At 36.5% G+C, this 27,328-nt stretch overlaps 1 protein-coding gene, 1 long non-coding RNA gene and 1 pseudogene across 3 annotated transcripts in view; 1 reads left to right on the forward strand and 2 right to left on the reverse strand.

Moving 5' to 3' along the window:
• Nucleotides 1-1,418: 1,418 nt before the first annotated feature.
• Nucleotides 1,419-27,328, reverse strand: part of MNAT1 (MNAT1 component of CDK activating kinase) — a 214,358-nt gene continuing 188,448 nt past the window's right edge. Inside the window, exon 8 of one of the 2 annotated variants that reach the window (XM_059694827.1) lies at nucleotides 1,419-1,868. In XM_059694827.1, coding sequence (XP_059550810.1) covers nucleotides 1,748-1,868 — 121 coding nt within the window. In that variant the 3' untranslated portion in view covers nucleotides 1,419-1,747. Of the gene's footprint in view, nucleotides 1,869-11,306; nucleotides 11,404-27,328 lie in introns of those variants that run through there. The other variant, XM_059694834.1, reaches the window with a different exon arrangement.
• LOC132227714 (cTAGE family member 2-like) lies at nucleotides 3,086-5,063 on the reverse strand (annotated as a pseudogene).
• LOC132233520 (uncharacterized) lies at nucleotides 5,838-8,596 on the forward strand. Its single transcript, XR_009452653.1, has 3 exons — nucleotides 5,838-5,932; nucleotides 7,562-7,610; nucleotides 7,788-8,596. It is a non-coding gene; the product is annotated as an uncharacterized LOC132233520 (long non-coding RNA).

Here is a 27,328-nt window from a genome sequence, read left to right on the forward strand (position 1 = left end):
GGAAATCACTGAAAGGATAGGGAATAACAATCAATTTAGAATATTTCTGTTATTTAGTGAATTGTCATTAGGTTAGCTTCACCATTCCCTTTGATCTAATAGGATCATTTAACAACTCCTAAATTCTGCCGATTGAACAAAACATGGCAATAGTAAGGGCAAAATATTTAGAAAGACACAGAAGTTTTGGAATTTATTTGCCAAATCAAGTGCAGGCAATTCCCACAATAAGATAGGCTCAAAAAAAGTTTCAAAAGTTTTTGAAATGTTCTATTAATTAGTTAATTCTATTTAAATACATGATGCAAGGTACTGAGAACTAGTAATAGTGTTTCTTTTTGAAAGACAATACCTAGCTTTGTCAGCAGAGTAGACACAGCAAAGCCTTAACTATAGGTCCAAAGTTCTCACTGTTCTTTGAATAGATTTATAGATTTTATCGAAAATGCTAATTCTCAGTTGGGGAATATTGATAAGAGAAACAGGATGCAGCCTCATAGAGTATAGATAAAACTAGACTTCAAAACAAAAAAACCTGTTTTCTAATTCTGGCTTTTTACTAACTTGTGTATATGATCTTGCCCTACTCAATTATTTGATGCCTTGGTGTTCTCAAGTATCAAAGATGGTTAGAAGTACTGTAAAGATAAAGATGTACTCCTGAAATTAATACTTGCTTAGTCAAGTAAGATGGAGTTGTTACATAAGGATATTTCACACAACTTCCCACTCATAAAATTAACATCTGCTATAATGGGGATTTGATAGGAAATCCCTTAATTTGCTTGAGAAACTATGTCCCATACCAAGTGGTCTGTATAATAATCATAAATGGTTGAGATCCAACAAATATCCATCCTATCCACATCCAAACTCTTTAAGCAAAATCCTGGTATACTGAAAATCTTTGAAGTTTCAACAGAAACTACATCAGAGTCTTATAAGGAAATTTCATTTAAAATGTATCCATTCCACTCAGTCTCCAAAGTTTCATCATAAAATGAGTTCACTTTGGAGGTGAAAGGTGCCATTTAAGTATTAAGTTTTATTAACTTACTTCTTTGAATTTGTCATTAAAGCAAGTTAATATTCTTCTCTAGTTTATCCTAAGTATGGCTCACAGCTGGGAACTATAACACCTTGATCAAGGTTTGTCTCACTTTCCACTGCTCAAAACAGGCACTGAGTCCTTAATATTAAAACAGTGACTTTATCACAGGTCAGGTTTTACTTGCCATAACTTTCTGGTAGAAGGAAATATATCCACTTGTCTGGACTAGTATTAAGACACTGGGAAAATAAGGGACATTTTATGAGAAGAAATAATAGACTTGGATATTAACACTAAATGTTGTATTCAAATTGCATTTTATAATGTGTTCAAGTAAAACACTGTAATAAGAGAAAAACCACAAAACTTAGCGTAAAGTCTAGCTTTATTTTTAAAAAGATTTTACAAGTCTGTCAATTTCAAATATACATAGGTAAATTATTCATATCTTTCATCAGATGAGGCTTCAATCCCTCTCAAAAAATATAAGTAAAAAATCTTTTCCCACAAATATGTTTGCACTATATTACTCAGCGTAGTTCTGAAATGTTCTCTTTATAAATACTTTAGCACAGCTGCTATGCTGAGACTGTTGTTGTGCAACTACATGTGGCTACAAGTTTACAGGTCTGCTTTACTTTGGTCAGCTCCCTAGCTCTGCTCCCAGGTCCAGATCTTATAAAGGAAGAATAAAGGTTAATTGGCCTGCCAGAAAAGCCCACTGAATGCATCCTGTAGTGCTCTGTGGCAAGCAAGAGAAGAAGTATAGCCTCCAGCAAGGTCCTGTGGAGAGGCAGCTCTGACGTGGTTTAAATACCTAAAAAACAAAACAAAAATGTAGCATTGATATAAAAAGCACATAAAACTGGTAACATTTTAAAAAGCGATGGTAAAGCTGTGGATGAAAAAGAGGCCACATACTAAACCTAACAAGTTCAGGGAGGCCTGCATGGTAGGCCTTACAAACTCAGATATCTAAAGTAACCACATAGGATTGTCTGAAATTAGAACTTCGTAACTAAAAGCAGGGCATGGTGTGTAGTCCTGTCCTAGGCAGGTATCTTCCTTGACAAAGGTCAATCTTCACCTTACCTAAACCTGTCTATTGTCTTTTGCATTTATGATAACACTAGAGGCCCAATGCATGGAATTCGTGCACGGGTAGGGTTCCTAGGCCTGGCCTGCGATTAGGACCGATCATCCCCGGCTGCCAGCAGCCGGCCCTGCCCCTAGCCACTAACGCTGCCGGTCGCCCTCCATTTGTGGGGCGACCGGAGGGGCGATTGGGGCCCTGTTTGCTCGCACCCGCCTTGGCCTGGTGCCGCCCGCGTCTGCCGCCACCCACCCCCAGTTCCCATTCCCTATCAGGCGATCCACCCACCCCCAGTTCCCATTCCCTATCAGGCGATCGGAGCCTGCTGGCCAGGGTGAGGGACCAAGAGGTTGGCTGTTCCCGCCTGCTCGCTGGCCCCGCCCCCCACCGCCAGTCACCCTCTGTATGTGGGGCGACCAGTAGGACGATTAGGGCCCCGCTCACTCGCACCCACCTTGGCCTGGCACCACCCGTGTCCGCTGCCACCCACCCCTGGTTCCCCGTTCCCCATCCGGCAATCAGGGCCTGCAGGCTGGGGGCAGCTCCTGCGTTGAGCGTCTGCCCCCTGGTGGTCAGTGCGCATCATAGCGACTGGTCGTTCCGCTGTCTGGTCGAATTGCATATTACACTTTATATACATAGATAGGAATGTCAGGGTAATTTCCTTTTTCCATACTCCTCAGGGCACAATTTCCCATCAGAGCAGAGACCACAAGATCCCCTCATTGTTACTGTTATCCTGTTAATTGTCAACTGTTAACTATCCTATACCCACTAATGTAAAAGAAGTATGTGTCTATTTGAGTTATTTTTATGCAATCCGAGATATCACTGGCTTTGCTTTCCCCCACCTCCCTAATATGCCACCAATGGATTTCATGTAACTCCCCTTAGGCTTGCCTCCTCCTCTGATTGTAGTGTATAAAATAAGGTGCAAAACTGCCATCCTCTGGAGCATTTTCTCAAACCCTTGAGCTTTTTGCTTCCCAGCAACTGTCAGTTTGGCTCAAATAAACCCATAAAAATTCTTCCAGGTTTGGACATTTCCTATGTTGACAAGCAGATTCAAATTTTAAAGAGGAATTCTGATTTGAAATGTACATCTGATGAGAGAAAAGCTCTCCTTTCAGATGAAGGTCAACCCCATGGTGAGGGACCATATGGGGAATGCTCTCTGCCAAATGCTTTACAGTATTTGGAACATCAAGTGCATAAAGATCTTTTTCTAAAAGTTCAATTTAAGTCTCAGTTAATTTTTGTCTGAGGGAGGAATATTTTTTCCTTAAATCATTTGAGGTTTCTTTCAGCAATCTGAGCTGCCAATCAATTATCATGTGCTTTCTTCTCAGGGAAAATAATCTGCCCTTGATAAGAATGAATGGTTCTCGCCCTAGCCAGTTTGGCTCAGTGGATAGAGCTTTGGCCTGCGGACTGAAAGGTCCCAGGTTCGATTCTAGTCAAGGGCATGTACCTTGGTTGTAGGCACATCCCCAGTAGGGAGTGTGCAGGATGCAGCTGAATCGATGTTTCTCTCACCGATGTTTCTAACTCTCTATTCCTCTCCCTTCCTCTCTGTAAAAAATCGAAATATATATTAAAAAAAATAAAAAAAAGAATGAATGGTTCTCTCCAATTCTTCAAGATCTTTGGCTCGCTTTCTGTAGGTCTCCAACTCTTCAGCTACATGGCTGATCTTTTCCACCTGCTTTAGAAAGTTTTTCCTTTTTCTAACAGGTAATTTTCTTCTGTTATTTTCCTAAGAAGTATGATTACATTTACTTGACACAGGTTAGCCATTACTTTAAGTTTGTGCTGAAGCTTTTGAGTCTCATTTTCAAGCTGTTCATTTTCTGACTGTAAAGATGCTTCTTCATTCTGAAGATTTTCAGTACACTCTATAAGCTCTTCCTTTGTTTTTTCTACTTCAGTTAACTGAGTGTATATTTGGTTTCTTTCTCCTTCAAGGGCTTTTAAAGAAGCCTTTAGCTTAGCAGGGTGAATCAGCTTCTTCAAAGCTCCTTTTGGTTGATTATCTAAGAATGCACCATTTTATGAATCACTCTTCATTACCAATTCCAAGTTATCCCTTAAGTCTTCTCCTAGCACAGCAGCCCACTCTTGCTGCAAGCATTCATTTCATCAGAGACTTGATCTGATTTTCATTATCACATAGAACTTGTTTTGCATATACTTTGGAGTCTTCAATGTTATTTTCTGTTTATTTTGTTCACTCATTTTTTTCATTCTTCAGCTTCTTGTAAAAGCTGTTTCTGGCTTTCCTGAAGTTGGGAATTTTCACTCAAAGCATCTTATGGCTCTCTTAAGTCCTTCATTCGTTTGAAATATTTTGAAGGTTGCTTTGGCTTCAGCTACCTGTGATTTGAATGATTCTCATTCATCTTCCAAGGACTGGATCCTTTTTTGAAATATCCACCATCAATTCAAATTGCTCAGAATGTTTCGATTTCTCTCCCTTTACCTTTTTCTAGAAAGAGTATCTCTTCCTCAAATGCAGATTTGGAAGAGTTCAGCTTTTCACAGATTGCCTCCAAACTTTAAGCTTCTGTTGACTCCTTCTCAAAGCTGGAATCCTTTAATGACTAAGCTGCATTCTGTCCAGAACTCAACCCCCCCACCGGGCAATGGCAACCAGACCACTATAGAGCTGTGTGTGCGGGGAGGGGGGAAGTGTGGGCGGGGCGGGGCGGGGGGGGGGGGCGTGGAGGGGCGATGCTGGAGGACATGGCGCCAGCAAGCCTTAAGTGTCCAAGCTATATGCTGGGGAGCCTTGGCCCCTATGTTACGATTTGCGTCTCGAAGGTCCAAGCCAAAAGCCTGAGATTTTCCCTCTCCTCGCCACACATACCTCGGTTTAGTTTCCGCCAGGCCAAGCCAGGCACCTGCCAGAAGGCGGGACATGGTGAATTTATGCTACTACTTTAGCGAGATTCACAGAGATTCACAGACGAGTCCCGGGCCTTTGCTCTTAAAGGGGCTGGCACTCTACCTGGCAAAGCTACTCCACCTTTGGAAGTCCAGGAACTCAGGGCTGAGAGAATGGGATTTGGCTCAGGCTCTGCACTGTGGTATGGGCCACTCAGCCCAGATGACAAGGACTTTGGCCCAGGACACACATACCCCACCCCCCAAACAAACACTCTATGGGGTGACCTTGAGGCTCCCCCTGGACACCCCTCCATGCAGCCCGGTTGAGCGCTGCACACCGCACTCCTGGACCAGGGGCCAGCGCCAGCGCCAGCCCCAGCCCCAATCCACAGCGCTTTCTTCTTGCAGCCCTGTAAGAGCCCATGGATGCTCAGAGGAACCTACCAGTCCGGGAAAACGGGTCGCACCATTTGTGGCAGGATTTTTGGTAATATTTTATAAGCCCTTCAGACCTATACTTAATTTATAGAGGATTTATTTATAACGATGAACCCTTCCTTAAGCACAGAGCTTGGGACAACTGCAGCTTGTTTCTGTCTTCATTACAAAACCAAGGATTTTTGGTTTGACTGATTATGTTTATTTGGGCACAGACACATTTACTTAAGTCTTCTTTTATGAATACTCTGCTGAGTTCTGCTCGCCATACTGTTTTTTCATTCTTTCTTTCATTTGCTTTATATTAATGTGATATTGCCTACTACCCTATGATAATTTATACTTTTTATCTTTTTGTTTTCTTTTAAAAAGGTTACTTTTGTTCAAATTTATTTGAAGGCATTCTTAGAGGTGATTTGTGGGAACATCTTGGATGAAGATGGACCAATTGCCTGTCACTCTTTGTAAGTCCCCATGCAACTAATCTAATCCTTTATCATTCATTACATTTTTTTAAAACCTTCAAAGTTTTGGGCTTTGATCTCTATTTTTTATCCTTCCTATAATTAAAATATAATAAAATTTTAAGTGAAGAGTAAGTGTGCATACATGAATAAAAAGTTGTACTCACTGTCAAAAGGATATCAGAATAGAGAATGATCTTGGAAGATGGTTGTGTTATAGACATTTGCACACTGAACTCTATTCCTGTTATTAAGGAATTACAGATGGGGAAGGCTTATCTACTCAGCATTCACAGGGGTGAGCAAAAGTAAGTTTAATCCTAGTTAAAATACAAATAAATAACACAATAGTTAATAATACAAGAATAAACTCTGTTTTGTGTACTCAACTGTAAACCTACTTTTGCCAACCCTGTATGTTCTGAAACAAATACATAAACAACTGAGAGAAGGAAGAGAACCTACTAATAGTTTCAAAATTACAAAATATATTGTCTCCTTCTTTACAGGAAAGGAAACCTTAGAAAATTTCATGTTAAAGAAATCTCTGAGACTGAGCCTGAGTTCAAAAGGATGTCCCAATTAGTAAATACAGAAGAAACTTTTGAACTGATCTCAAAAGACAGTGTAAAGACACTATTTTTCTTCAATCACATGTAATTTTTTAGCAACTCAAACTTTCTACCTTGATAAAGGTAGATAAACAGGCTTAAAAAAAATTGGAGAATCCTATCCAAAGTAGGGCAACTTGTTAGCATGACTACCAGCACTGTTGCAAAACAAATATTTCCAGCTTTGCATTAATGCCTAGTTTCAGAAACCACATTGTTACTTCAGGCCTCAGGAAGTAAAGGAGCTTCACCCACCTTAGAATTACGGGTAGGGCAAATGAATAAATCAGGCACCAGAACATTTTAATAACTTGGAAACTTTTCTACTCATTCCTTCAAACTTCCTGTGTGTCAAAGTCTTGATGCATGAGCAACTTATTATTTCTAACATAATAACGAGTCTGTTTTTCATTTGTATCCATGTTTAATAAGCTTGTGTGATTAAAAAAATATATGGCGACATAAGAGGCCAAATAGAAAAAGTGGTCAAAGTAAGACGCGGTGTAAGCTCCTGGAATTGGCTGTAATTTATTCACATTGCCACAAATCAAGGTGTTAACTCAATCCTTTGCTTCTCTGCCAAGGGGAAAGGGGGAAAGTGGAAGGAAAAGAGAAATAAATATTTATTGAACAATGACCTCCAAACTTTTTTTATAATATATTTATAGCAGTAAAAAATATTTGAGCATGCATCTCCAAAATGTATATACTTATTTATAAATTACATACATTTAGTATATAATACATAATTATACACATAATATACTAACATACTAAGTATATTATAAAATATATACTAATTAAAGGATGAGATAAAGATACTTAATAATTAAGTTCCAATAATTCCTCCCTATATCCTATCTTACATATCCTGGTGGAATGAATCCCACTTTGGAAACTACTATTATTAAATCGTCATTGTCAAACTCTTGATAAAACTTTAGGTCCCACAGAATTTAAATAAAAATTCACCAAGTCTACTGCATGGTCATAAAAATATCTGTTTATTACCTCCCAGAACACAATAAAATGGAAAACTGTTAAGACTCTGATGCACGAGAAATGAGGTAAGTGTTAAATCACCTTAGAAAATCTAAAAATCAACCTGGCACAGCATAAAATCACTGGGAACTAAATAACTATCACACAAGTAATAAGTGAATAATAGTTTTTACGAGTATCTTGGAAATGCAATGTTTCATTCCTGATATAAGTTTCCACCTAATTTTTTATCATTACTCCAGATAATGTATCAGACTTTATCCTTTCCTCAGACTCTCAAAAGAAAAGCATAGTCTTGGCTTCAATGACTGTTCACTCATGGCAAAATTCAAGTACCACAGAGGAATGCCTGTCAACTTTCACAAGCCAACTATCATAAATGAGAACTGGTTTTCATCGTGGTAATGCAAACCACTATGCAACTAGCTGTTTTGATTCATCACATTTTGGTACAACTTGCTTCTGGGAAAGTTGAGTCATACCATCTCTGGCTTGGCAATTCAAGCATAAACCTGCAGTGTACATACAGCTTTTTATATGTTATCCTGAGAAACCTGAAACAGCTGCACTGCTGGCAGGAAAACACAGGACCACCAGTAAAATATCCAAAACAGTTGCATCTTTTAATTTATGACTGTGCACTGTTTCCATAAAAGGTATATAAAACAGTTCAACTTTTTATAGGTAAAATGTAATAAACAGTCATACTCGGTGATGCCATAAATGTGTAAAAAAAGTATATTTAAAATGATTAATTAGTGTTTGAAAATAGTGTTTCTTGAACACAGTCATAATCCAGCGCAATGAGCAAATATTTTTATATTTGAGTTATTAATGCTAAGTTGTAGATTCTCACTGCCCAAACCAAGTCAATTAAAATTTCTCAGCATAGCACTGAAGAAAATGCATTTCCCTTCTAGCAATCATTTACATGAAACATGTCTGTGAGAATGATTCTTTAAAGATCTGCCTATTTACATTGCTGTTTTTGATCTCTAGGGCTGCACAAAACCGTTACTGTTAAATATTTTAACCTATTCTCACCATGGCAACCCACATTAATTCCAATTTTCAAAAATAAACCATAGTTCATTCTGTTATTCAACTGTGGGCTTTATTTTCTAGGTACCTTAACTTAATGTTCTTAAACACTTTAATTATTGTGGTACACCAAAGTATTTTCAAGGATCTGCCACATTGAAACCACACAAAGAGAATTTTGTATTTTGCCTACTTTTTCACATTAATCCACATCTGTGTTATTTTAATTCTTTCATGACCGTTACAAGTACATCACTGAATAAGATTCCTGGGGTTTCTGGCAGAGGTCAGTATCATTTCATGTACACCTTTATACAACTGAATGAGGAAGAAGTCTTAGCCAAATTTATTTCCAAAAGTCAAGCTCAGTTGGATTTTGGAGCCCAGAGGTAATTGCTCTGACTATTTAGCCAATCCCAGGGCAGTATTTCTGTTTTTCATGGGTTTATTTTAAATACCTGTAAATCTTATAAGCAGAAACCAAGGAGGGGAAAAAAGAAGTTTGCTTATTTTGGTATCTATACCTTATTATACCTTATTTTTACTAAAAGCAGACTAAACTCAAAGATTTAAAAATCATACCTTTGATTATTTTCTTAATAAGGCTTAAAAAAAGTATGTTTTCAAAAGCCTGTCTAAGATAATTCCTGTACAAAGGGCATCTTATGCCCTAACTTACACTCAGTCTAAAGTTGCCTTCCTTTGCCATTACCCATCAAAATCCCTTTCAAACAAACTTCGGAGAAGGGGGAGGAAAGGAGGCAATGGATCCTTAGAGGGGAGTAAGCTTTAGAAAACCACATTGAAGTTTGTTTCTGAACTTTGATTTCCTACACTGTCATTTTCTTCTGTTACATTTAGCAGCTTTTGCTCCCAAAGAAGGTGGTATAATTTACACTTAGCTTCAGAAAGACTTCATTTTCTCTGTTCTTTAACATAAGAGAGTTCCTCTGAGATTACTCTTTTACCATTTCCCTTCCTTTAAAAGCCCTATATTGACCATCTGGCTGAAGTCTAGGACTCAGCTCATTTTAGTGCTATTCAACAATGCTTTGAGTTCTGAGCGAGGGGCAGAGGGCAGGGTCGTCACTCAAGACCAAGAGGCAGTACTCTTCCCCTCCAGTCATAACCTCCCCATGAAAACCCTTAAAAAACTTTGGCTCCAGAGAATCAAAAAATCTTGGAATTTAAATTGAAATGAAAATGTGAAGTTCATATTAGTTCCCTCTACCTCAAATTACCAGGCCCTATGGAGAGTTAAAAGAAAAAAAACAACAACATAGTTAAAAACTTGGACTGGTTTAAACTAAGAAAGGGAGTGAACTCTAGAGACTAAGATTTTATTTTTACAAGGTGGCCCATTTTTTAAAGTTTGCATTTAAAGCCATCATGCATTAAACAGACCAGTTCCAAGTAGTTCTGCCTCCTAGCCTACAAAATTTAAATATAAGTACCATTAAGAGAGATCAGCCATCTGATCTCAGCTGTCAAGATCAAGAGCTCTTGTAAGAAATTCAGCCAAAGCTATAAAAGATTTACATTAACAACCTGGAGTCTATCTCAATGAGATTTAAAAACAATCAGAGCAATAGTGTGCTCAATTACCACTAAAGAGAAGAAATATTCTGAAAATCGAGGTTAGTGCTCAGGTATCCTAATTTAATCATGAGGTCAGAATAATGAACTATCTACAGAGGGAAACTGATCATCATATATTCTAAGACAAATGGGGAAAGCAGTACATGTCAGAAATGTCCATAATTCTGAGGGCTGTTTGGTTATAAAAACATATGGCTTCATGAATTACAAGCAAAAATAGAACAAACTTCCACAACAGTCATAATGTTTCTCTTGGCTTTATTATCTAGTTATCAAGTGAGAACACAACTTGAATAAACTAATTATTAAAGCTGTTTCAGATTTATACTACTACACTTGGTAATCAAGTGACCAATTATTTCAGACATTCAGACCATCAGAACACCAAAGCTCAGATATGGAAATTAAAAGCCACAGGATGCTCACATAAGTCTTTATGAACTATAACTGAAGTAAATAAACTGTGAGATTTATTGCTATCAGAGAATCCACTAGGTATTTTAGGAGAGGTAGCTATTACTGAAAGTTAATGAAACTATACAGCAAAAGGAATACTTCCTTGACTTGAGTGTGAACTATCAAACACACAAAAGATAGAATTGTAATATATTCTATGAACAACTGGCAGTTGGTAGTTCTGGATAGCTCAATGGACAGACCTCTAAGAACAGATTCCATCAATTTAATACAGACAAATAAAGGAGTATCTCAAGAATCAGGTGTGGTGAGATATATCTGAATAGAGCCATGAAAACAAAATCAAAAGATTTTTAAAAAAATATATTTTATTGATTTTTTTATAGAGAGGAAGGGAGAGGGATAGAGAGTTAGAAACATCAATGAGAGAGAAACATCGATCAGCTGCCTCCTGCACACCTCCTCCTGGGGATGTGCCCGCAACCAAGGTACATGCCCTTGACCGGAATCGAACCTGGGACCTTTCAGTCCACAGGCCGACGCTCTATCCACTGAGCCAAACAGTGAGGGCCAAAAGATTTTTTATAAATCCTAAATATACTTCTCAAAATCAGATGTTTATCTCAGCAACAATTACATTTGGCTAATTTCAGTATTGTTCTTATATATTTAGATGAGAGTAAGCAGAAAAATGGTATAATGTTTTTACTTACTGATTCTTAAAACATTATGATCCTCATTCCTATGAATTTATTGAAGATAATAAGCAGGGGAGAGAGAAGGCAAAGTTTCATGAAAAATCTAAAAATAAATCACATTAGAGTCATATAAAAATAACCATATGTAGATATGTAGATATTATATATCCCAGTGAGGGACAAGTGCCACTTCTGTGGTGGAAATAAAATAGATATTATAAAAATAAATATCCTAGTTTCTAAATTTTTTAAACTTCCTTTAAAAATCTAGTGTCCAATTCTAGTTTGTCTAATTTAATTTTTCACTATGAAGTAAAAGTCCATGCTAACAGATGTGTGCCAAAAATTTTATCACATCTTTATAAAGGCAGGATGAGTAATTTTTCCCTAAGGGTGAGACAGGGAAAATGCAGGAATTCATATGTATGCAGCTCATTCATTCTTCAAATAATAAAAATAAAATTACTGAGTACCTAATATGTGCCAGGTATTGAAGCAACCCTGAGAATAAAACAGAGCAAAGATTCCATGGACCTTGTTTTCCATGCTTTCATGGGACCTTATAATTCAGCAAGGGAAAAAAAGATGTTAAATAATTAATATAATGAGAAAATCAGGGCTCTATGGGTTTGGATAAAAAGGGAAGCCAACATGAGAAAGTTTAGAAAAGGTCTCCCTAAGAAAATGACAGGTATGTTTAGACCCAAAAGATGAGGAAGAGCCAGAGGAATAGAGCAGAGATTCAGCAGAAGAGCACATATGAAGCAGCAAGAAGCCATCGCACATACTGAGACATACAAAAAGGTGTCTCCAGCTAAGGATGAAGCTAGAGATGTAGGCAGATAGAATCCAAAAGAAGGCCTATACAACCAATGTCACGCCAATAAATTCAATTTTGTTTAAAGTCATTATAGGAATGTTTAAGAACTGTGAAATTTATTCACAGGGCAGTGGAGAGCCATTGAAAAGTTATTGTTAGGAACCTGATCATTTAAATAAGCTAAGTATTTGGCTGCATCGTGGACTGGAAAAAAGCAGTTGATTATAGAGAGACTCCTTATGACAGCAATTTTTAACCTTTTTCATCTCATGGCACACATAAATCAATTACTAAAATTCTACAAGATAAATACCTCATGATTTCACTCATTTGTGAAATATAGAGAACAACATAGACCGATGAACAGGGACAGATCTAAAGACAGAGAAACAGCAATCAGACTATTAATCCCCAGAGGGAAAGTAGGGGAGGGAGGGGGCAAGGAGAAGAGATCAACCAAAGGACTTGTATGCATGCATATAAGCCAAACCAATGGACATGGACAACAGGGGGATGAGAGCATGAGTGTGTGTGTGTGTGGGAGGGGGGGGGGAGGAGGGGGAGGATGGGGTTCAATGGGGGGGATGAGGACACATTTGTAATACCTTAACTAATGAAGAATTAAAATAAATAAATAAAAAAATAAAATAAAAAATAAATAAATAAAGGGCCAAAGATTCTACAGCACAACAAAAAAATGTATTTTTCCAATCTGACCAAAAAATAGGTATAATTTGGATTCATCAACACAAACAGCTATTGTAGTAGCTGTTGTCATTTTTTTTTTTAATTTGGCAATCTAAGGGAAAAGACGTCAGTGCCCCTGACTAAATAGTCAAGTAGTGCACAGAGAATAGTCACAACTGCAGCTGTCATTAATTCAGTCAATATTGGCATGAAAATAACTGTTTGAACCATTCTTAGCCGACCTTGGTTTTAGCTAATATTACTACTTATAGCTACTAAGATTCCATATGGAGAAAACAAATTCAATTTTGTTCCTTTTTCAATGGTAGTCAAGCACTCTCCAAAGTTTGCAAAAGGAAAACTCTTCTCATTGGTGTGGTTTTCTATTGATGGCAAACTCTCTAAACTAAAATAAACAACCTCAGTTTTCTGTCCCACATCACTTCCCATCTTTCCCTGTACTACATAAATACATAAAGATATCATGGTTTAGCCCTAACCGGTTTGGCTCAGTGGATAGTGCGTTGGCCTGTAGACTGAAGGGTCCCAGGTTTGATTCCAGTCAAGGGCATGTACCTTGGTTGCGGGCACACACCCAGTAGGGAGTGTGCAGGAGGCAGCTGATCGATGTTTCTCTCTCATTGGTGTTTCTAACTCTCTATCCTTCTCCCTCCCTCTCTGTAAAAAATTAAATATATATTTTTAAAAAAGACATCATAGTTTAGTAGAAAAGACAAAGATTTTGGAAATGGATACATTTGACTTTGAATCCCTCCTTGAACAATTTATTAACATTATGATTTGGACAGTGCTTTTTATTTTTCAAGCCTCAGTTTCCTTATCTGTAAAAGTAAGACAATACCTCATAGTATTTTTTAGAAGATTAAACGAGAAAAGATATGTAAAGCAACTGGCATCTAACAGACATTCTATAAAGAGTAGTGTCCCTGTCCACCTTATGTATTCTCTTTGATACTATTATACAAAATATGCTTTCATGATGAATAGGCTTTTCATAGCCCAAATTTCCAAAATATTTTACCTTCTGGTAATTAGTATGTACCTCTCCTTTCCCAACTCTGTGACTTTCCTATCTATTCTTACATCTATTCCAACAATAATAATGTTGCCCTCTCTCTTCTGCCTTTTACTGTACCCCAAATATGAAGGTCTAAGTAGAGGTCGTTTCTGTGTTGTTTTTTTAAATTAGACAAAATATAAGGAGTAGACCTGCTTGTTAATCTTTTACCATAGGGTAACAGAGCAACCCAAGTACACCAATACCTACTTATTAAAAAACAAAAGGGAAAAATTGCCGGGAGCCGGTCCATCCTTGCTGTCAAGGGACCTGGCATATATGGCATACTGTTCTTAATATGTTTGCTCACCTTCTTGGCACTGTGTTTTAACCAAGGTCACCTCTCCGAGAAAGGTTGTTTCCCCAGGTAGGGATTTTCCCCTGAAGTTAGGGAGGGAATAAAACCCCTTAACTAAGTGCCAGGCGGGTAATTAATCACTTTAACTACAAACAATCATGCTTAAGCTGCATAATCTTTACTCCCTGGAATGGAGATAAGAAAGGCCCTAACCTTTGTAATAGAGATTGATAGGATTGAATCAACTGGTATAAATACAGATGTAACAAGACAGAGAGAGACAGAACTTAAGAAGAGAGCCAAGAAGACAGAACCTACACAGAACCTACAGACAGAAGAACTTCGCTGGAGAGAACATGGCAAAAGATCCTGGACTGAACCTGACTACAGAAATTGGCAAGAGAACCTGACTAGAACCTGGTGACTGAACCTGGCTGGAGAACCTGGACAGAACCTGGCTGGAGAACCTAGCAAGGGAACATGGCCACAGAACCTGGCTGGAGATCCTAAGCAGAACCTCTCTGGAGATCCAGACCAGAACTTGGCTGGAGGTCCTGGCTAGAGATCCTGGCTAGGCTGCTGATCAACTGAACACTGTCTCCGTGTCCTTCCTTCTTCGCCGACTCCGTCTACGCCTTTGGGAACTCCTGGACCTGCTGGGGTTGGACCCCGGCAAAAAATTTTACACACTTACATATATAACACATTTATATATACACAAGCATATACGTACAGATCTATATTTCACAATCCTATGCATAGCTTAGTATATTTTTTCTTTAAAAAAAACATTTTTATTGATTTCAGAGAGGAAGGGAAAGGGAGAAAGAGATAGAAACATCAATGATGAGAGAGAATCATTGACTGGCTGTCTCCTGCATGCCCCACACTGGGGATCAAGCCCGCAACCTGGGCATATAACCTGACCGAGAATCAAACCGTGACCTCCTGGTTCATAGGTGTATGCTCAACTACTGGGCCATGCCAGCTGGGCCCATAGCCTAGTATATTTTATTTCAAAAGTTAAAATGCTACATTATTTCCTCTCTGACTGACTATCCTTCCTCTTATTCTTCATAACCAGTATTTTGATTCCCATCACCATTAAATGGCCATTTTTCTGTACTCACCCTCCTCGACCTCTCTAAAAATCTGGAGACAGCCAACAGCTGTGAAATGCTCTTAGCCTCTGGCTTCTATAACAATGCCTATAATCTGGGCCACACTTCTACCCTTTGACAAATGATTTTCAAAATTTCTCTTTTTCCACCTGCTTCCTAATTACTAGTTTTCCTTTTGGTTTACCTCCTCTTCTCCTACTCTTGACTCTATCTCTGAAATGTATGGCTTCATTTATCACCTCTGTTCTACTAAACCCTACAATTCTATCTTTTGTCCCTTTGCCCATCTTAGTTATAGCCCAGCATTTTTATCTGCTTGGGTGTCCCAATGGTACTGCAAAGTTATTATTTTCATAACTCAACTCATCTTCCTTTACAAACCTACCCTCTCTGTGTACCTCTTAGTTTCTCTTAATAGTTTCAATGTACTCTTAGGGTCATCTTGGAATCCTCTTTCTCCTGCACACCAATGAGAAACATACATCACACTCTCTCTCTACAGATATCTAATTCACGTCATCTTCTTTGCCACTATTGTTGTCTATTTCAGCTCTTTATAACCCCTTTCTTAGATTACTGTTAACTGTCTCTTAACTGATCCCCCTATGTACAGTATATTTTTTCTATTCCAACCTATTCATAGTTACTAAATTAATCTTAGGGCAAAGCACTGCATCACTCTCACACAAATACATTGGCTCCCTGCAGTATGTAGAATAAAGTCCAAATTCCTTAGCCTACCATTCAAGGCCTACTGTACTTGATTCTAAACATATTTCCCATTAGTCGTTTCCATGTACACTAAACTTAAGCCAAAGTCAATCATCAGGTTTTCAGTTATTTCTTATGAAAACATTATAACTACATTCCATATCTTTACTTATGGTGTTTTATTATCTTGGAATGCCCTCACCATTGCCTACCTTCCAAAGCCTTAGTTCAAATGTCAACCCCTCAACTTTAAACAGATACATGAACCCAGCTGGTATGACTCAGTGGTTGAGCACTGACCCATGAACCAAGAGGTTCCTGTTCGATTCCCAGTCAGGGCACATGCCCGGGTTGCTGGCTCAATCCCCAGTGGGGGGCATGCAGGAGGAAGCCAATCGATGATGTTTCTCTTTCATTGATGTTTCTACCTCTCTATCCCTCTCCCTTCCTCTCTAAAAATCAATAAGGAAAATAAATAAATAAATAAATGGAATCATGAGAAGCTTCCCTATGCAACACAAAATGTGATATGTGTGTGTGTATTATGTATTATATATATTACAACAAACAAAAACAATAAAATAAACAACTAACCTTAAAAGCAAGAAAACTTTCAGGTGCCAGAAATTATATGGGAACTCAAAATCAGAGCATGAGCAGAGGCTAAAGTTCAGAAAGGTACTGGGTACCAGTGATTCAACACCCATATGAGGGACATGAGATGGGTCTCAGTCCTGTCAGAAGTAGGAACTGGGCTTGGCCCCTGCATATTAACCTAGATCTACAAAATGCTGTCCCATCTGTAAAACAACTTGTAGGAAATTTTGCTCACTTGCCTAGGGATAGTCACAAGAAAGTCTAGGAGTATGAGTAGAAAAGAAATCATAGAACTATCCCTTGGGGATACCGAAGGACTGTAGTTCAGTTTGAGGGAGTCAAAAATTATGCAGAAAGAAATAGGTGCCAAAAGGCAAGGAAAAAGACAATATAAAAAGACAATTTAAAAAATCAAACAGCAATTCTGGGAATAAAAATCTCAATGGACATGTTAAGCAGTTGAAATTACTGAGTTGGAAGATGTGAGAAAAAACACAAAGAATTTAGCAGAACTAAAAGACAGAAAATATGAAAGAACCATTAAAGGAGGTATTTCAGCAAGAAGGAAAATTAAACCCCAATGGGAAAAACAGAACACAAGGAACAAAGATGAGCCAAAACCACCAACATCATCATACACTGGTAACAAAAACAAGAAAAATGGAAGGAGGAAATCTAAGGTTAAGCATTCTATACTTTGTTTTGTTCAGAGGAAGAGAGATGTGACCTTTAGAATTTTGAAAATAATATTTGTTAATTCTGAGTGGCAGAATTATAGTTTTTATATTCTACTCTCTGTATTCCTCTATGTTTGAAATATTTAACAATAATTTAGATGCCACCTCCTCTGGATTGTCCAAGCAGAATTATTTCTTTCCTCCTCTGAATTTGCACAGTACTTTACCTCTCTTGTAAGTACCGTGACAAAATGTTATACATTTCCTGTTAGATAAGTTTCTTGATAGCAAGACAAATATCTATTCACTAATAGCCATCACATTAAAAAAATAATAAATCATCCTAACTTGAAGCAGAGAGTATAGAATTTTAAAAGTAAATAAAAATTCTGAATGGCCAGAATAATAGATGGCAAATAAAAACACAGAGGATATGAAGAATTACCACCACAAACTATTAAGCTTGGCAGAGGATTGAAGGGAACACAAGTTGTACATCAGTTACTGAAGACAATGGGAAAGTTTCCTGGAAATTAGAAGATGCCTATAAAAATGACAGAGATATGGGGTGTAACTTTATTTAAATTATAAATATTAGCATTTTTAATAGATACATTTAAAATTTGCTTTGAGATTTTATCCTATCTCATAAGCTGAACTCTGTGTGTTAACCAATTTTATACTCAAAAAGACATACTAAATGGAATATAGCCGTGAATGCAAAGAAAAACAAGAAATTCAAACAGAACTGGGCACACCCAAAGCTAGATATTTTGTAAGATATTTATTTTTCCATTCAAAGCACTTTCTCAAAAGCTCTATTTCACACATTGGAATCTGAATCATGTCAATAACATATAAATCTCTAAAGCAAACAATAACAAGCAAAGACAAAGTCAAGTGGATAAAATAACTGATGTTTTCTCTTAATTATGGAAAATTCTATTTTCCTGCAAGTAGAAACAAGTTCATAAAATATCTACTCAGGGGACGAGTGACCATAAGCAATAAAATATGAAAAAGCTCCAAGAGTTCTGGTTTAATGCATAACAATTTCAAGTTTTTAAAAAGCATTTTTAATACTTAAGCCCACAGAAAACTTGCACTCTCTTCCAAGAGCAAACCACAGCATCACTTTGGGGGAAAGAAAATCTATGCCCATTATCATTAAGTAATGTGCTAATGCAATCAATTTTATAAAAAAAAATGTAGCTTTTCTGGAACAGAATGCTTTAATAGATTAGTCAGTTAGTTGGTTACATACCATCTGAACTAAAAACTTCTTATGTAAAGAAAATATTTTCCTCTTACTTAAAAAATTATAGCAGCATTTTCAGTATTCTCTTTTGCTTCCCAACTACATTTTCTGGCAATGCATTATGACTCTGCATATGCTGGTATAATATTTTAATTAAAAACACATTCTAATCACTTACATATGACTTATTTTTGAAAGTCAAAAGTTTTAAAAGTTTAATTCAATTTTTTAAATGTTTAATTTAAACCTATGTTTCTTATTTCATCACTTTTAAAGGATAAAGGAAAGAAAAAGCTACTATTTTCTTGAATTCCATCTTATAGTAGAAAAATTATTTCCAAAATAATTAAAATAAGCCAATAAATAAAATCAAACCGTGATTTGCTGGTTCATGGGTCAACGCTCAACCACTGGGCAATACCAGCCTGATACATAGTGTTCTTATTTACATATCATGCTTGGGGTGAATCTGCCACAGTGAGTTAACAAAATTTTAAAAAAAAATCCAAACTAAGAATACTTTGATATATTTTGTTCCTAATTGGCCTCCATTTGTAAAAACTAATGTTTTATAGAATAAAAATAGGATTTGCTTGAAATGACATAAAATAAATACCAAGGAGATAAATCACATCCTTAAAGATACACTTCAGATTAATCCTACAGGTGTTTACTGAAAATAAATTTTAAATGTTTTATAAAGTAAACGAGAAGAACAGTAGGTAAAGACTGTATACACAGTACAATAATGGAAGTAATTCAGAATCCTAAAACTGAGAGAGGACATTATAATGAAATTATCTTATCCCAGGCTCACACCAAGACACATCATAATTTAAATGGCAAAGGTTAAAGACAAAAAGAGAGTCTTAAAAGCAGCAAGAGAAAGACAGTTACCTACAGGGGAGCTTCCCATAAGATTGTCAGCTAATTTCTCAACAGAAACTTTTCAGGCCAGAAGGAACTGGCACGAAATATTCAAAGTGATGAAAAGCAAGGTCCTACCAAGATTACTTTAGCAAGCCTATCATTTAAAACTGAAGGAAAAATAAAGAGCTTCCCAAACAAGAAAAAGCTAACAGGGTTCATCACCACCAAACCAGTATTACAAGGAATGTTAGAGGGACTTCTTTAATAAGAAAAAAATAATCTTATCCCACCGCCTCATAAACAGATAAAGCAGCTGACATCCAGACAGGTTAAAAAATTTTATCTTCTTGGAAAGAATCCATTTATTCAATTAACACATCTGAAACACTTACTATACTAGTATACCAGTACTTTGCTAGGTGCTAAATGAGAAGACAGTCCCTGTTCCCAAGGAGCTCAAAGTCAAGTGTAAAAGAAGACATGAAAAGAAACAATTTTTAAGTATAAGAAAACTGGACACCTGGAGAAGACAGGAGAGTGCTGGCAGAAAACATAGTTCATAAGTTGGTATATGAAGGGAGAACAATAATTTTCAGATACATAAAGAGGCAAAGAGGGTATCCAAAAAGGGGGAAAGCACAAAATGTATGGAGGCCTGAGAGAACATGGTATATTCTGAGTGTCAAATTTGAAGGGCCCTCTGTATGCCTTGAATATTTTTTAAAATAAATAATGGGTACTCATGAAAAATGTTAATGGATGAGTAATGTAATCTGACCTGAATTTTATAAATCTTTGTATGAAAGATAGACTGGAGAAAGAGAGGGTGAAAAGAGGGGCAAAGATAATGATTATGAGTGCCTCTAGGGGTTATGACCCTAAGGATCTTAACAGTCTAATTATATGTAAGATAGCAGCAAGAAAATAAGTCGTTTAACAACTCCCAAGTCTGGGACACAGAAGACTGACTGGATTAGGAAGTTTCACCACAACAGAATATACAGTAGTTAGAAAAGTTTTCACAAAGAAGGAATAGAGGTACTTGTCTGACACACAGGTAGAAAAATAGAAATTTTCAGGATCCAGCTGGAAATATGAGTTTAAAACTAATAAATACAGGCTTGGGATTTAATATAAATCACTTTACCTTTTAAATTGCCTTTCTCAGTTCTAAGTAAATGCCTTTAGGGCATTATAAGGGCAGAAAGGAAGGGGGACAACCTAGAACTATCACCCATTGTATCAGAGTAGTTATGCTTTCATCTTTTGGGGTCCTAGAAAGATGTATTTTTTAAATAGTCTGTTTCTTTTATAAGTTTGAAAACTATTATAATATAGCTTTAGAATCAAACAGATATGGTGTTAAATCCTGACTACTCCCTCTTCTCTAACAGAGAAGATTTGAAAAAGAGGTGGAGACCAACTTGATGGTGTAACATCCCTGAGTTGAAGGTCAAAGTAGACCACACAAGACAGATGGCAGGAGTAGCTTTAAGTAAAGGATAACCCTTCTGCGTGTAAGGATGGACAGAGGATCTAACAATGTGTACAAACAGACAAGTTTATAGTTGGGGTTGACTTTTGAGGGAATACATTCATACTTATATTTTCTTTGTACAGTGGGTTAATAGGTTAGCTGCTGAGTCTGAAAGAGGGAATGTAGAAGATTTGAGAAACCCATTGTGGGAAAAGAGAGATAAACCAACCGTGGATTTGTGCAAAATGATTGCTGAGTGGCGCCAAATACACTCACTCAGTTGTATTATTTTCTCAGGCTGTACTCAGCAAAAACCACATAACAATTCATATAGTTAAAAAATATTTCCAATTACTATTTGTATGTAAGTGCCATATACACTGAGTGGCCAGATTATTATGACCACCTGGCGTTTGTAGGCAAATTAGCTATAATTTCACACTGAAGTTGCTACAGGGCCAGACCATTATAAATAGGGAAGCAGGTTTTTTACCAGGACAGTAAAAGTGATTTTTTTTCTGAAGATATGGGTAAACAACGCGATTTAACAGCCTTTGAACGTGGGATATATTTGAACGTGAGTGGCCAGATTATTATGACCACCTGACGTTTGTAGGCAAATTAGCCGTACATCGTTATGGGATATGGAAGCCGAAGGCCTGTTCAAACACCTTTACTGTCTGCAGTTACCAAGATAAAACGTCTCCAATTCACACAGGAACACAAGGATTGGACAGTCGAGCATTGGAAAAAAGTCATGTGGTCCGATGAATCACGTTTCCAGTTGCATCATGCAGATGGCAGAGTGAGAATTTGGCGGAAACAGCATGAAAGCATGCACCCCACATGCATGAGTACAACCCTTCAAGCTGGTGGGGGCAGTGTTATGGTTTGGGGCATGTTTTCCTAGCATGATTTGGGCCCTTTAATTCATGTGGAATGTCTGAATAGCACAACATACCTAAGTATCATTGCTGATCAAGTTCATCCTGTCATGTTGATGGTGTATCCCAATGGAGATGGCTTCTTCCAACAAGATAATGCACCATGCTACGGTGCTCGTATTGTGCAGGAGTGGTTTCAAGAACATGAGGGAGACTTTACCTTGCTTAGGTGGCCCCCACAATCACCAGATCTCAATCCAATTGAGCATTTGTGGGACGAAGTTAAAAGAGCCATCAGGCAGCTGGTTCCACAACCATCACATCTTACAGAACTGGACAGTGCTATTCATCAGGCATGGTGTCAGATTCCTCGCATCACCTTTCAACATCTCGTGGAGTCAATGCCAAGAAGAATCACCACAGTATTGAAGGCAAAAGGTGGCCCAACGAAGTACTGATGGGGTGGTCATAATAATCTGGCCACTCAGTGTATGTATGTATGTATGTATGTATGTATGTATGTATGTGTGTATATATATATAATCATATATATCCCACGTTCAAAGGATGTTAAATCGCATTGTTTACCCATATCTTCAGAAAAAAATCACTTCTACTGTCATAAACAACCTGCTTCCCTATTTATAATGGTCTGGCCTTCTAGCAACTTCAGCACAAAATTATAGCTAATTTGCCTACAAACGCCAGGTGGTCATAATAATCTGGCCACTCAGTGTATTAGCACAATATAATTAAAGTACTAAAATTACTCATGTGATCTTGATTCATAAAAAATAAAGTATGTGCTTATAAAGGAATTTTACGAAGTATCCCAATGGCTTATGCCCTTCTTGTCTTGTGGTTACAGAGAAGAATGACAAAAGATTTATTCAACCTCAGGTCTGGGCACATATTATAAAGTGTTTCTTATAAGAAATCCATTTTGTATTCAAGTTTATTCCAAATAAAAAAAAAGAATACACATAATGTTAAAATTCCTTCATATGGAGACTCCATCTTTTTCCTGGCAACGAGTTCTGGATAGAGGCCAACGTACTGTACCTGGCTTCTCTCTTAAATAAGAAGTTTTTTCCATGACTCAGAAGATGAATTTTTTAAAAAGGAAATGCTACCTATGTCTCTAGAAAAGATTTCTGAACACAATAGGAGTCTATAATTTTGGAAATATCCTTACACCTAAAGAAGTTTACCTTGCACAAGAAAGCATTGCTGAGACTTGATGAGTGAAAAGCACTTGGGCCCACATGATGATAGTAAGTGGTTCTTAGGAACTTTGAAATTCTGATTAATGTCTTTATATTCGCTGCTTAATTGCACTGACTGAATTTTTCATTAGGTGGTCAAAGAGTTATTTTATTGGCTTTGGAAAACTGTTAAAGTCATATTTACAATAAGAATTTTCTAAACATTTATTTCCTCACAGTGAACAAAGACTTAACACTCCTTAATAGTTATGTTTGCATGAAAACTCCTTGAATTCTCATTATTTATTTTCCTATGAATAGTTAAGACAATAAAATGGTTCTCATTACTAGCAAGGAAACTAGGGATAATTTCTCATAGAAAATTATTAGTTCTAGAAACTAAAATTGAAGTGCCTGGCTTATTAGAACTTGGACAATTTGTAGTTTTATAATTCTTATGGAATTTTATAATTTTTAAGGCATTAGGAGGAAATCAGCTTTTATGCTAGTATAAACAAATATATTTGCAAACTTATTTTGGCTAATTTGGGCAAACATTTTAGATACTACATATAAACAAGAAACTAAAGATCTCATATTTAATGCTTTAAAAATAGCATAGCATAAAGAAAGGTTAAGAATGATCTCTAAAACGCAGAAAACTGAGGTACAGCATTTTAATCAATTGATGCTTTAATGCTCTAGGTAATTGGCAATGTTTAAACTCAGATTTGATTACAAAAGAGTGAAAGGAATTTGACAATGTGAGTTTTCCCCTAGTGTGCTTCCTTTCTTTCTTTGCTCAAGGGCAAGCATTTTAGTCTGTAGTGATGCAAAAATATGCATGTTCTGCTGTAACCATAATTTGCTGACAAAATATGTAGAACAGAGAATAGGTTCAGAGCTTGCAGTTTAACTTACTTCTACTCCATGGTTTTGATGAGTCATATTTCAATGACAAAAGAAAATAAGCCATTGATAAGGTGCAGGTCAATAGATTATATAATCAGATTAACTGTATACAAATACTTTTCATGTTTCTATTCTTATTTGGTTTTCATAAAAACCCACTGAAGGAGGAAAGAGGGGAGGAAAGAAGATTAACCTCAATTTCTAAAGAGCAAGTCATGGCTCAGAGAAGTTAAATATGGCCAAGGTAATGTCACCTCCACTTACCAGGAGAGGGTAATAGAAACATGAGTAAGACTGAGTGATTACATATGGTGGTCAAGAAGACAAAAATGAATTACAGATATGAATGAGGGACCAGAACATTAGGAAAATGGTAGAGAAGGCAGCTCCAAACTTCCATCCCTCCACAGAAACATTGGAAATAAGTAAAAACTGTCAGTCAGAAACAACTTTGTCAAACTCTGAAAAACAGTTAAAGGTTTATAGCAACCAAGGGAAGGCTGAATAAAGAAAAAAAGCTACTTAAAAATGGTAGCATACTTTTGTGGAAGTGTTACTTGCCCTTGCCCCATAACCTCCCCAGCTCAGCAGCCCATCATCCCTGTGCTGGACCAGGACCCCTGGCCCCAGAGGAAACAGCAGATATTACAAGCAAATTATTGTGCTTGTCTGTTCTATCTTGTCTGGAGGCTACCTGAAGAAATGGCACAAGACACTCATCACTACCTGGGGAAAAAGATACGGTTGAGAGATATAATAGACCGCCTAAAGCTAAGGAGGAAATGCTGGGGAGAGAATATACAGTTTTTAAAAATGTACATGGAACACTCTCTTGGACAGAACATATGGTAGGCCACAAAACAAGTCTTAAGACTGAAATCATACAAAGCATCCTCTCTGACCACAATGAAATGAAACCAGAAATGGAAAAAAAAAAGGAAAGTTGAAAATTCATGAATATGTGGAAATTAAACAGTATACAGTTAAACAAGCCATGGGTCAAAGAAGATATCAAAGAGGAAATTAGAAAATACTTAGTGATGAATGAAAATGAAAAAACAACACACAAAACATGCGATACAGAGAAGGTGGAGCTAAGAGAAAAGTTTATAGCACTTAATGCTTACGTTAAGAAGACCTCAAATCAGTAACTTAATGTTATACCTTAAGGAATTAGAAAAAGAAGAGCAAACTAAATGGAAAACTAGCAAAAAGAAGGAAATAATGATTAGAAAGAACATAAATGAAATAGAGAACAAAAAAGAAAAAAAAACAATTAAAAAAAAACTTGGTAGTTTGAAAAGATTAGCAAAATTGACAACCTTTAGCTAGATTGACGAAGAAAAAGACAAAAGATGCCGAAATCTAAAAACTATCTATAAATAATTATATGCCAACAAAGTAGATACCTAGATGATATGGACAATTCCTAGAAACACACAATTTATCTCAACTGATTCAAGTAGAAACAGAAAATCTCAACAGACCTATAAAAACTAAGATATTGTATCAGTAATCAAAAACTTTTCAGAAAATAAAAGTCCAGAACCAAGTTGCTTCATTGGTGAAGTCCACCAAACATTTAAAGAATTTGTATTAATCCTTTTCACACTCTTTGAAAAAATAAAAGGGGGGAGCAGGAAACACTTCCTAGCTTATTCTTTAAGACCAGTATTACCAATATCAAAACTAAATAAAGGTTCACAAAAAAAGAAAATTACAGACCAATATTTCTTATCATTAAAGATATAAAAATTCTCAACAAAACACTAGCAAATCAAATTCAACAGCATATTAAAAGGATTATATACTGTTACCAAGTAGAATTTACCCCAAGAATATAAGGGTGGTTCAACATTAGAAAATTAATCCATGTAATACACCACATTAATGGAATAAAGAGGGGGGAACACATGATCAGCTCAACTGACATAGAGAAAGCATTTGGCAAAATCCAACACCTTTTCATAATAAAAACCCTCAACTAGAAATAGAACGAAACTTCTTCAACATGATTAAGAGCATTTACCAAAAACCCGAGGCCATACTCAACGGTGAAAGGTTAAAACAAGGATGCTGTTCAACATTGTACTGGAAGTTCTAATAAGAACAGTCAGGCAAAAAAAAAAAAAAAAAAAAAAAAGAGAAAGGAAGTAAAAAAGAAACAAAAGGCATCCAAATTAGAAAGGAAGAAGTACATTATCTTTATTCACAGATTACGTGATCCTATATATTGAAAATCCCAAATAATTCACAAAAAGGTCACTAAAAGTTAACAAATGAATTCAGCAAAGCTACAGGGTACAAGATTAACACCCCAAAATCAGTTGTATTTGTATACATTAGCAACATACGATCCAAAAAGAAAATGAAAACAATTCCATTTCTATTAGCATCAAAAAGAATAAAATACCTAGGAATAAATTTGACCAAGGAGATGACAGATTTGTACACTGAAGACTACAAAACACTGCTGAGAGAAATTAAAGACATACATACATACATACATACATACATACATACATACATACTCCATGTCCATGGATTAGAGGACTTACTGTTATTAAGATAGCTTGTCTTTACTACCCAAAGACATCTACAGATTCAATGCAATTTATACAAAATTACAGCAGCATTTTTTGCAGAAATGGAAAAGTTGAACCTCAAATTCATAGGAAATTGCAAGAAGCCTCAATAACCATAACAACCTTGAAAAAGAAAAACGAATTTGGAAGACTCGCATTTCACAATTTCAAAACTTACTGTTACTGTACAAAATAGTATGTGCTAGCATAAGTCAGTGATCAAAATAGTATGGTGCTAGCATAAGGACAGAGATGTAGCCCAATGAAACAGAACTGTGATTTCAGAAAGAAACACATCTATGGGCAATTGATTTGGAACAAGCTTTCAGTATTATTCAATGGAGAAAGAATAATTTCTTCAACAAATATTGCTGAGATGACTGGATATCCACATGAAAAATAATGAGTTTGGACTTCTACATCATACCATATATAAAAGTTCACTCAAAATGGGTTAATAATCTAAATATATGCACTAAAACCACAAAAGCTTTAGAAGAAAAGATAAGAGTATATCTTAATGACCTTATAAGAAACAAACAAACAAAAATAGATAAATTGGGACTTCATCAAAACTAAAATATTTGTGCATGAAAAGACATTATCAAAAAAAGTGTAAAGACAACCTAGAGAATGAGAGAAAAAATTGCATATTATATATCTGATAAGAGTCTAGTATTCAGAATATATAAGGAACTCTTACAACTCAATACCAAAAAGACAAAAAACCTAACTAAATAAATGGGCAAAGGATTTAATAGCTATTTCTCCAAAAAAGACATGCAAATGGCCAACCAATATACAAGGTGCTCAACATAATTAGTCACTAGGAAAATGCAAATCAAAAC

This window comes from Myotis daubentonii, chromosome 1, assembly GCF_963259705.1.
Source record: "Myotis daubentonii chromosome 1, mMyoDau2.1, whole genome shotgun sequence".
NCBI lineage: Eukaryota > Metazoa > Chordata > Mammalia > Chiroptera > Vespertilionidae > Myotis > Myotis daubentonii.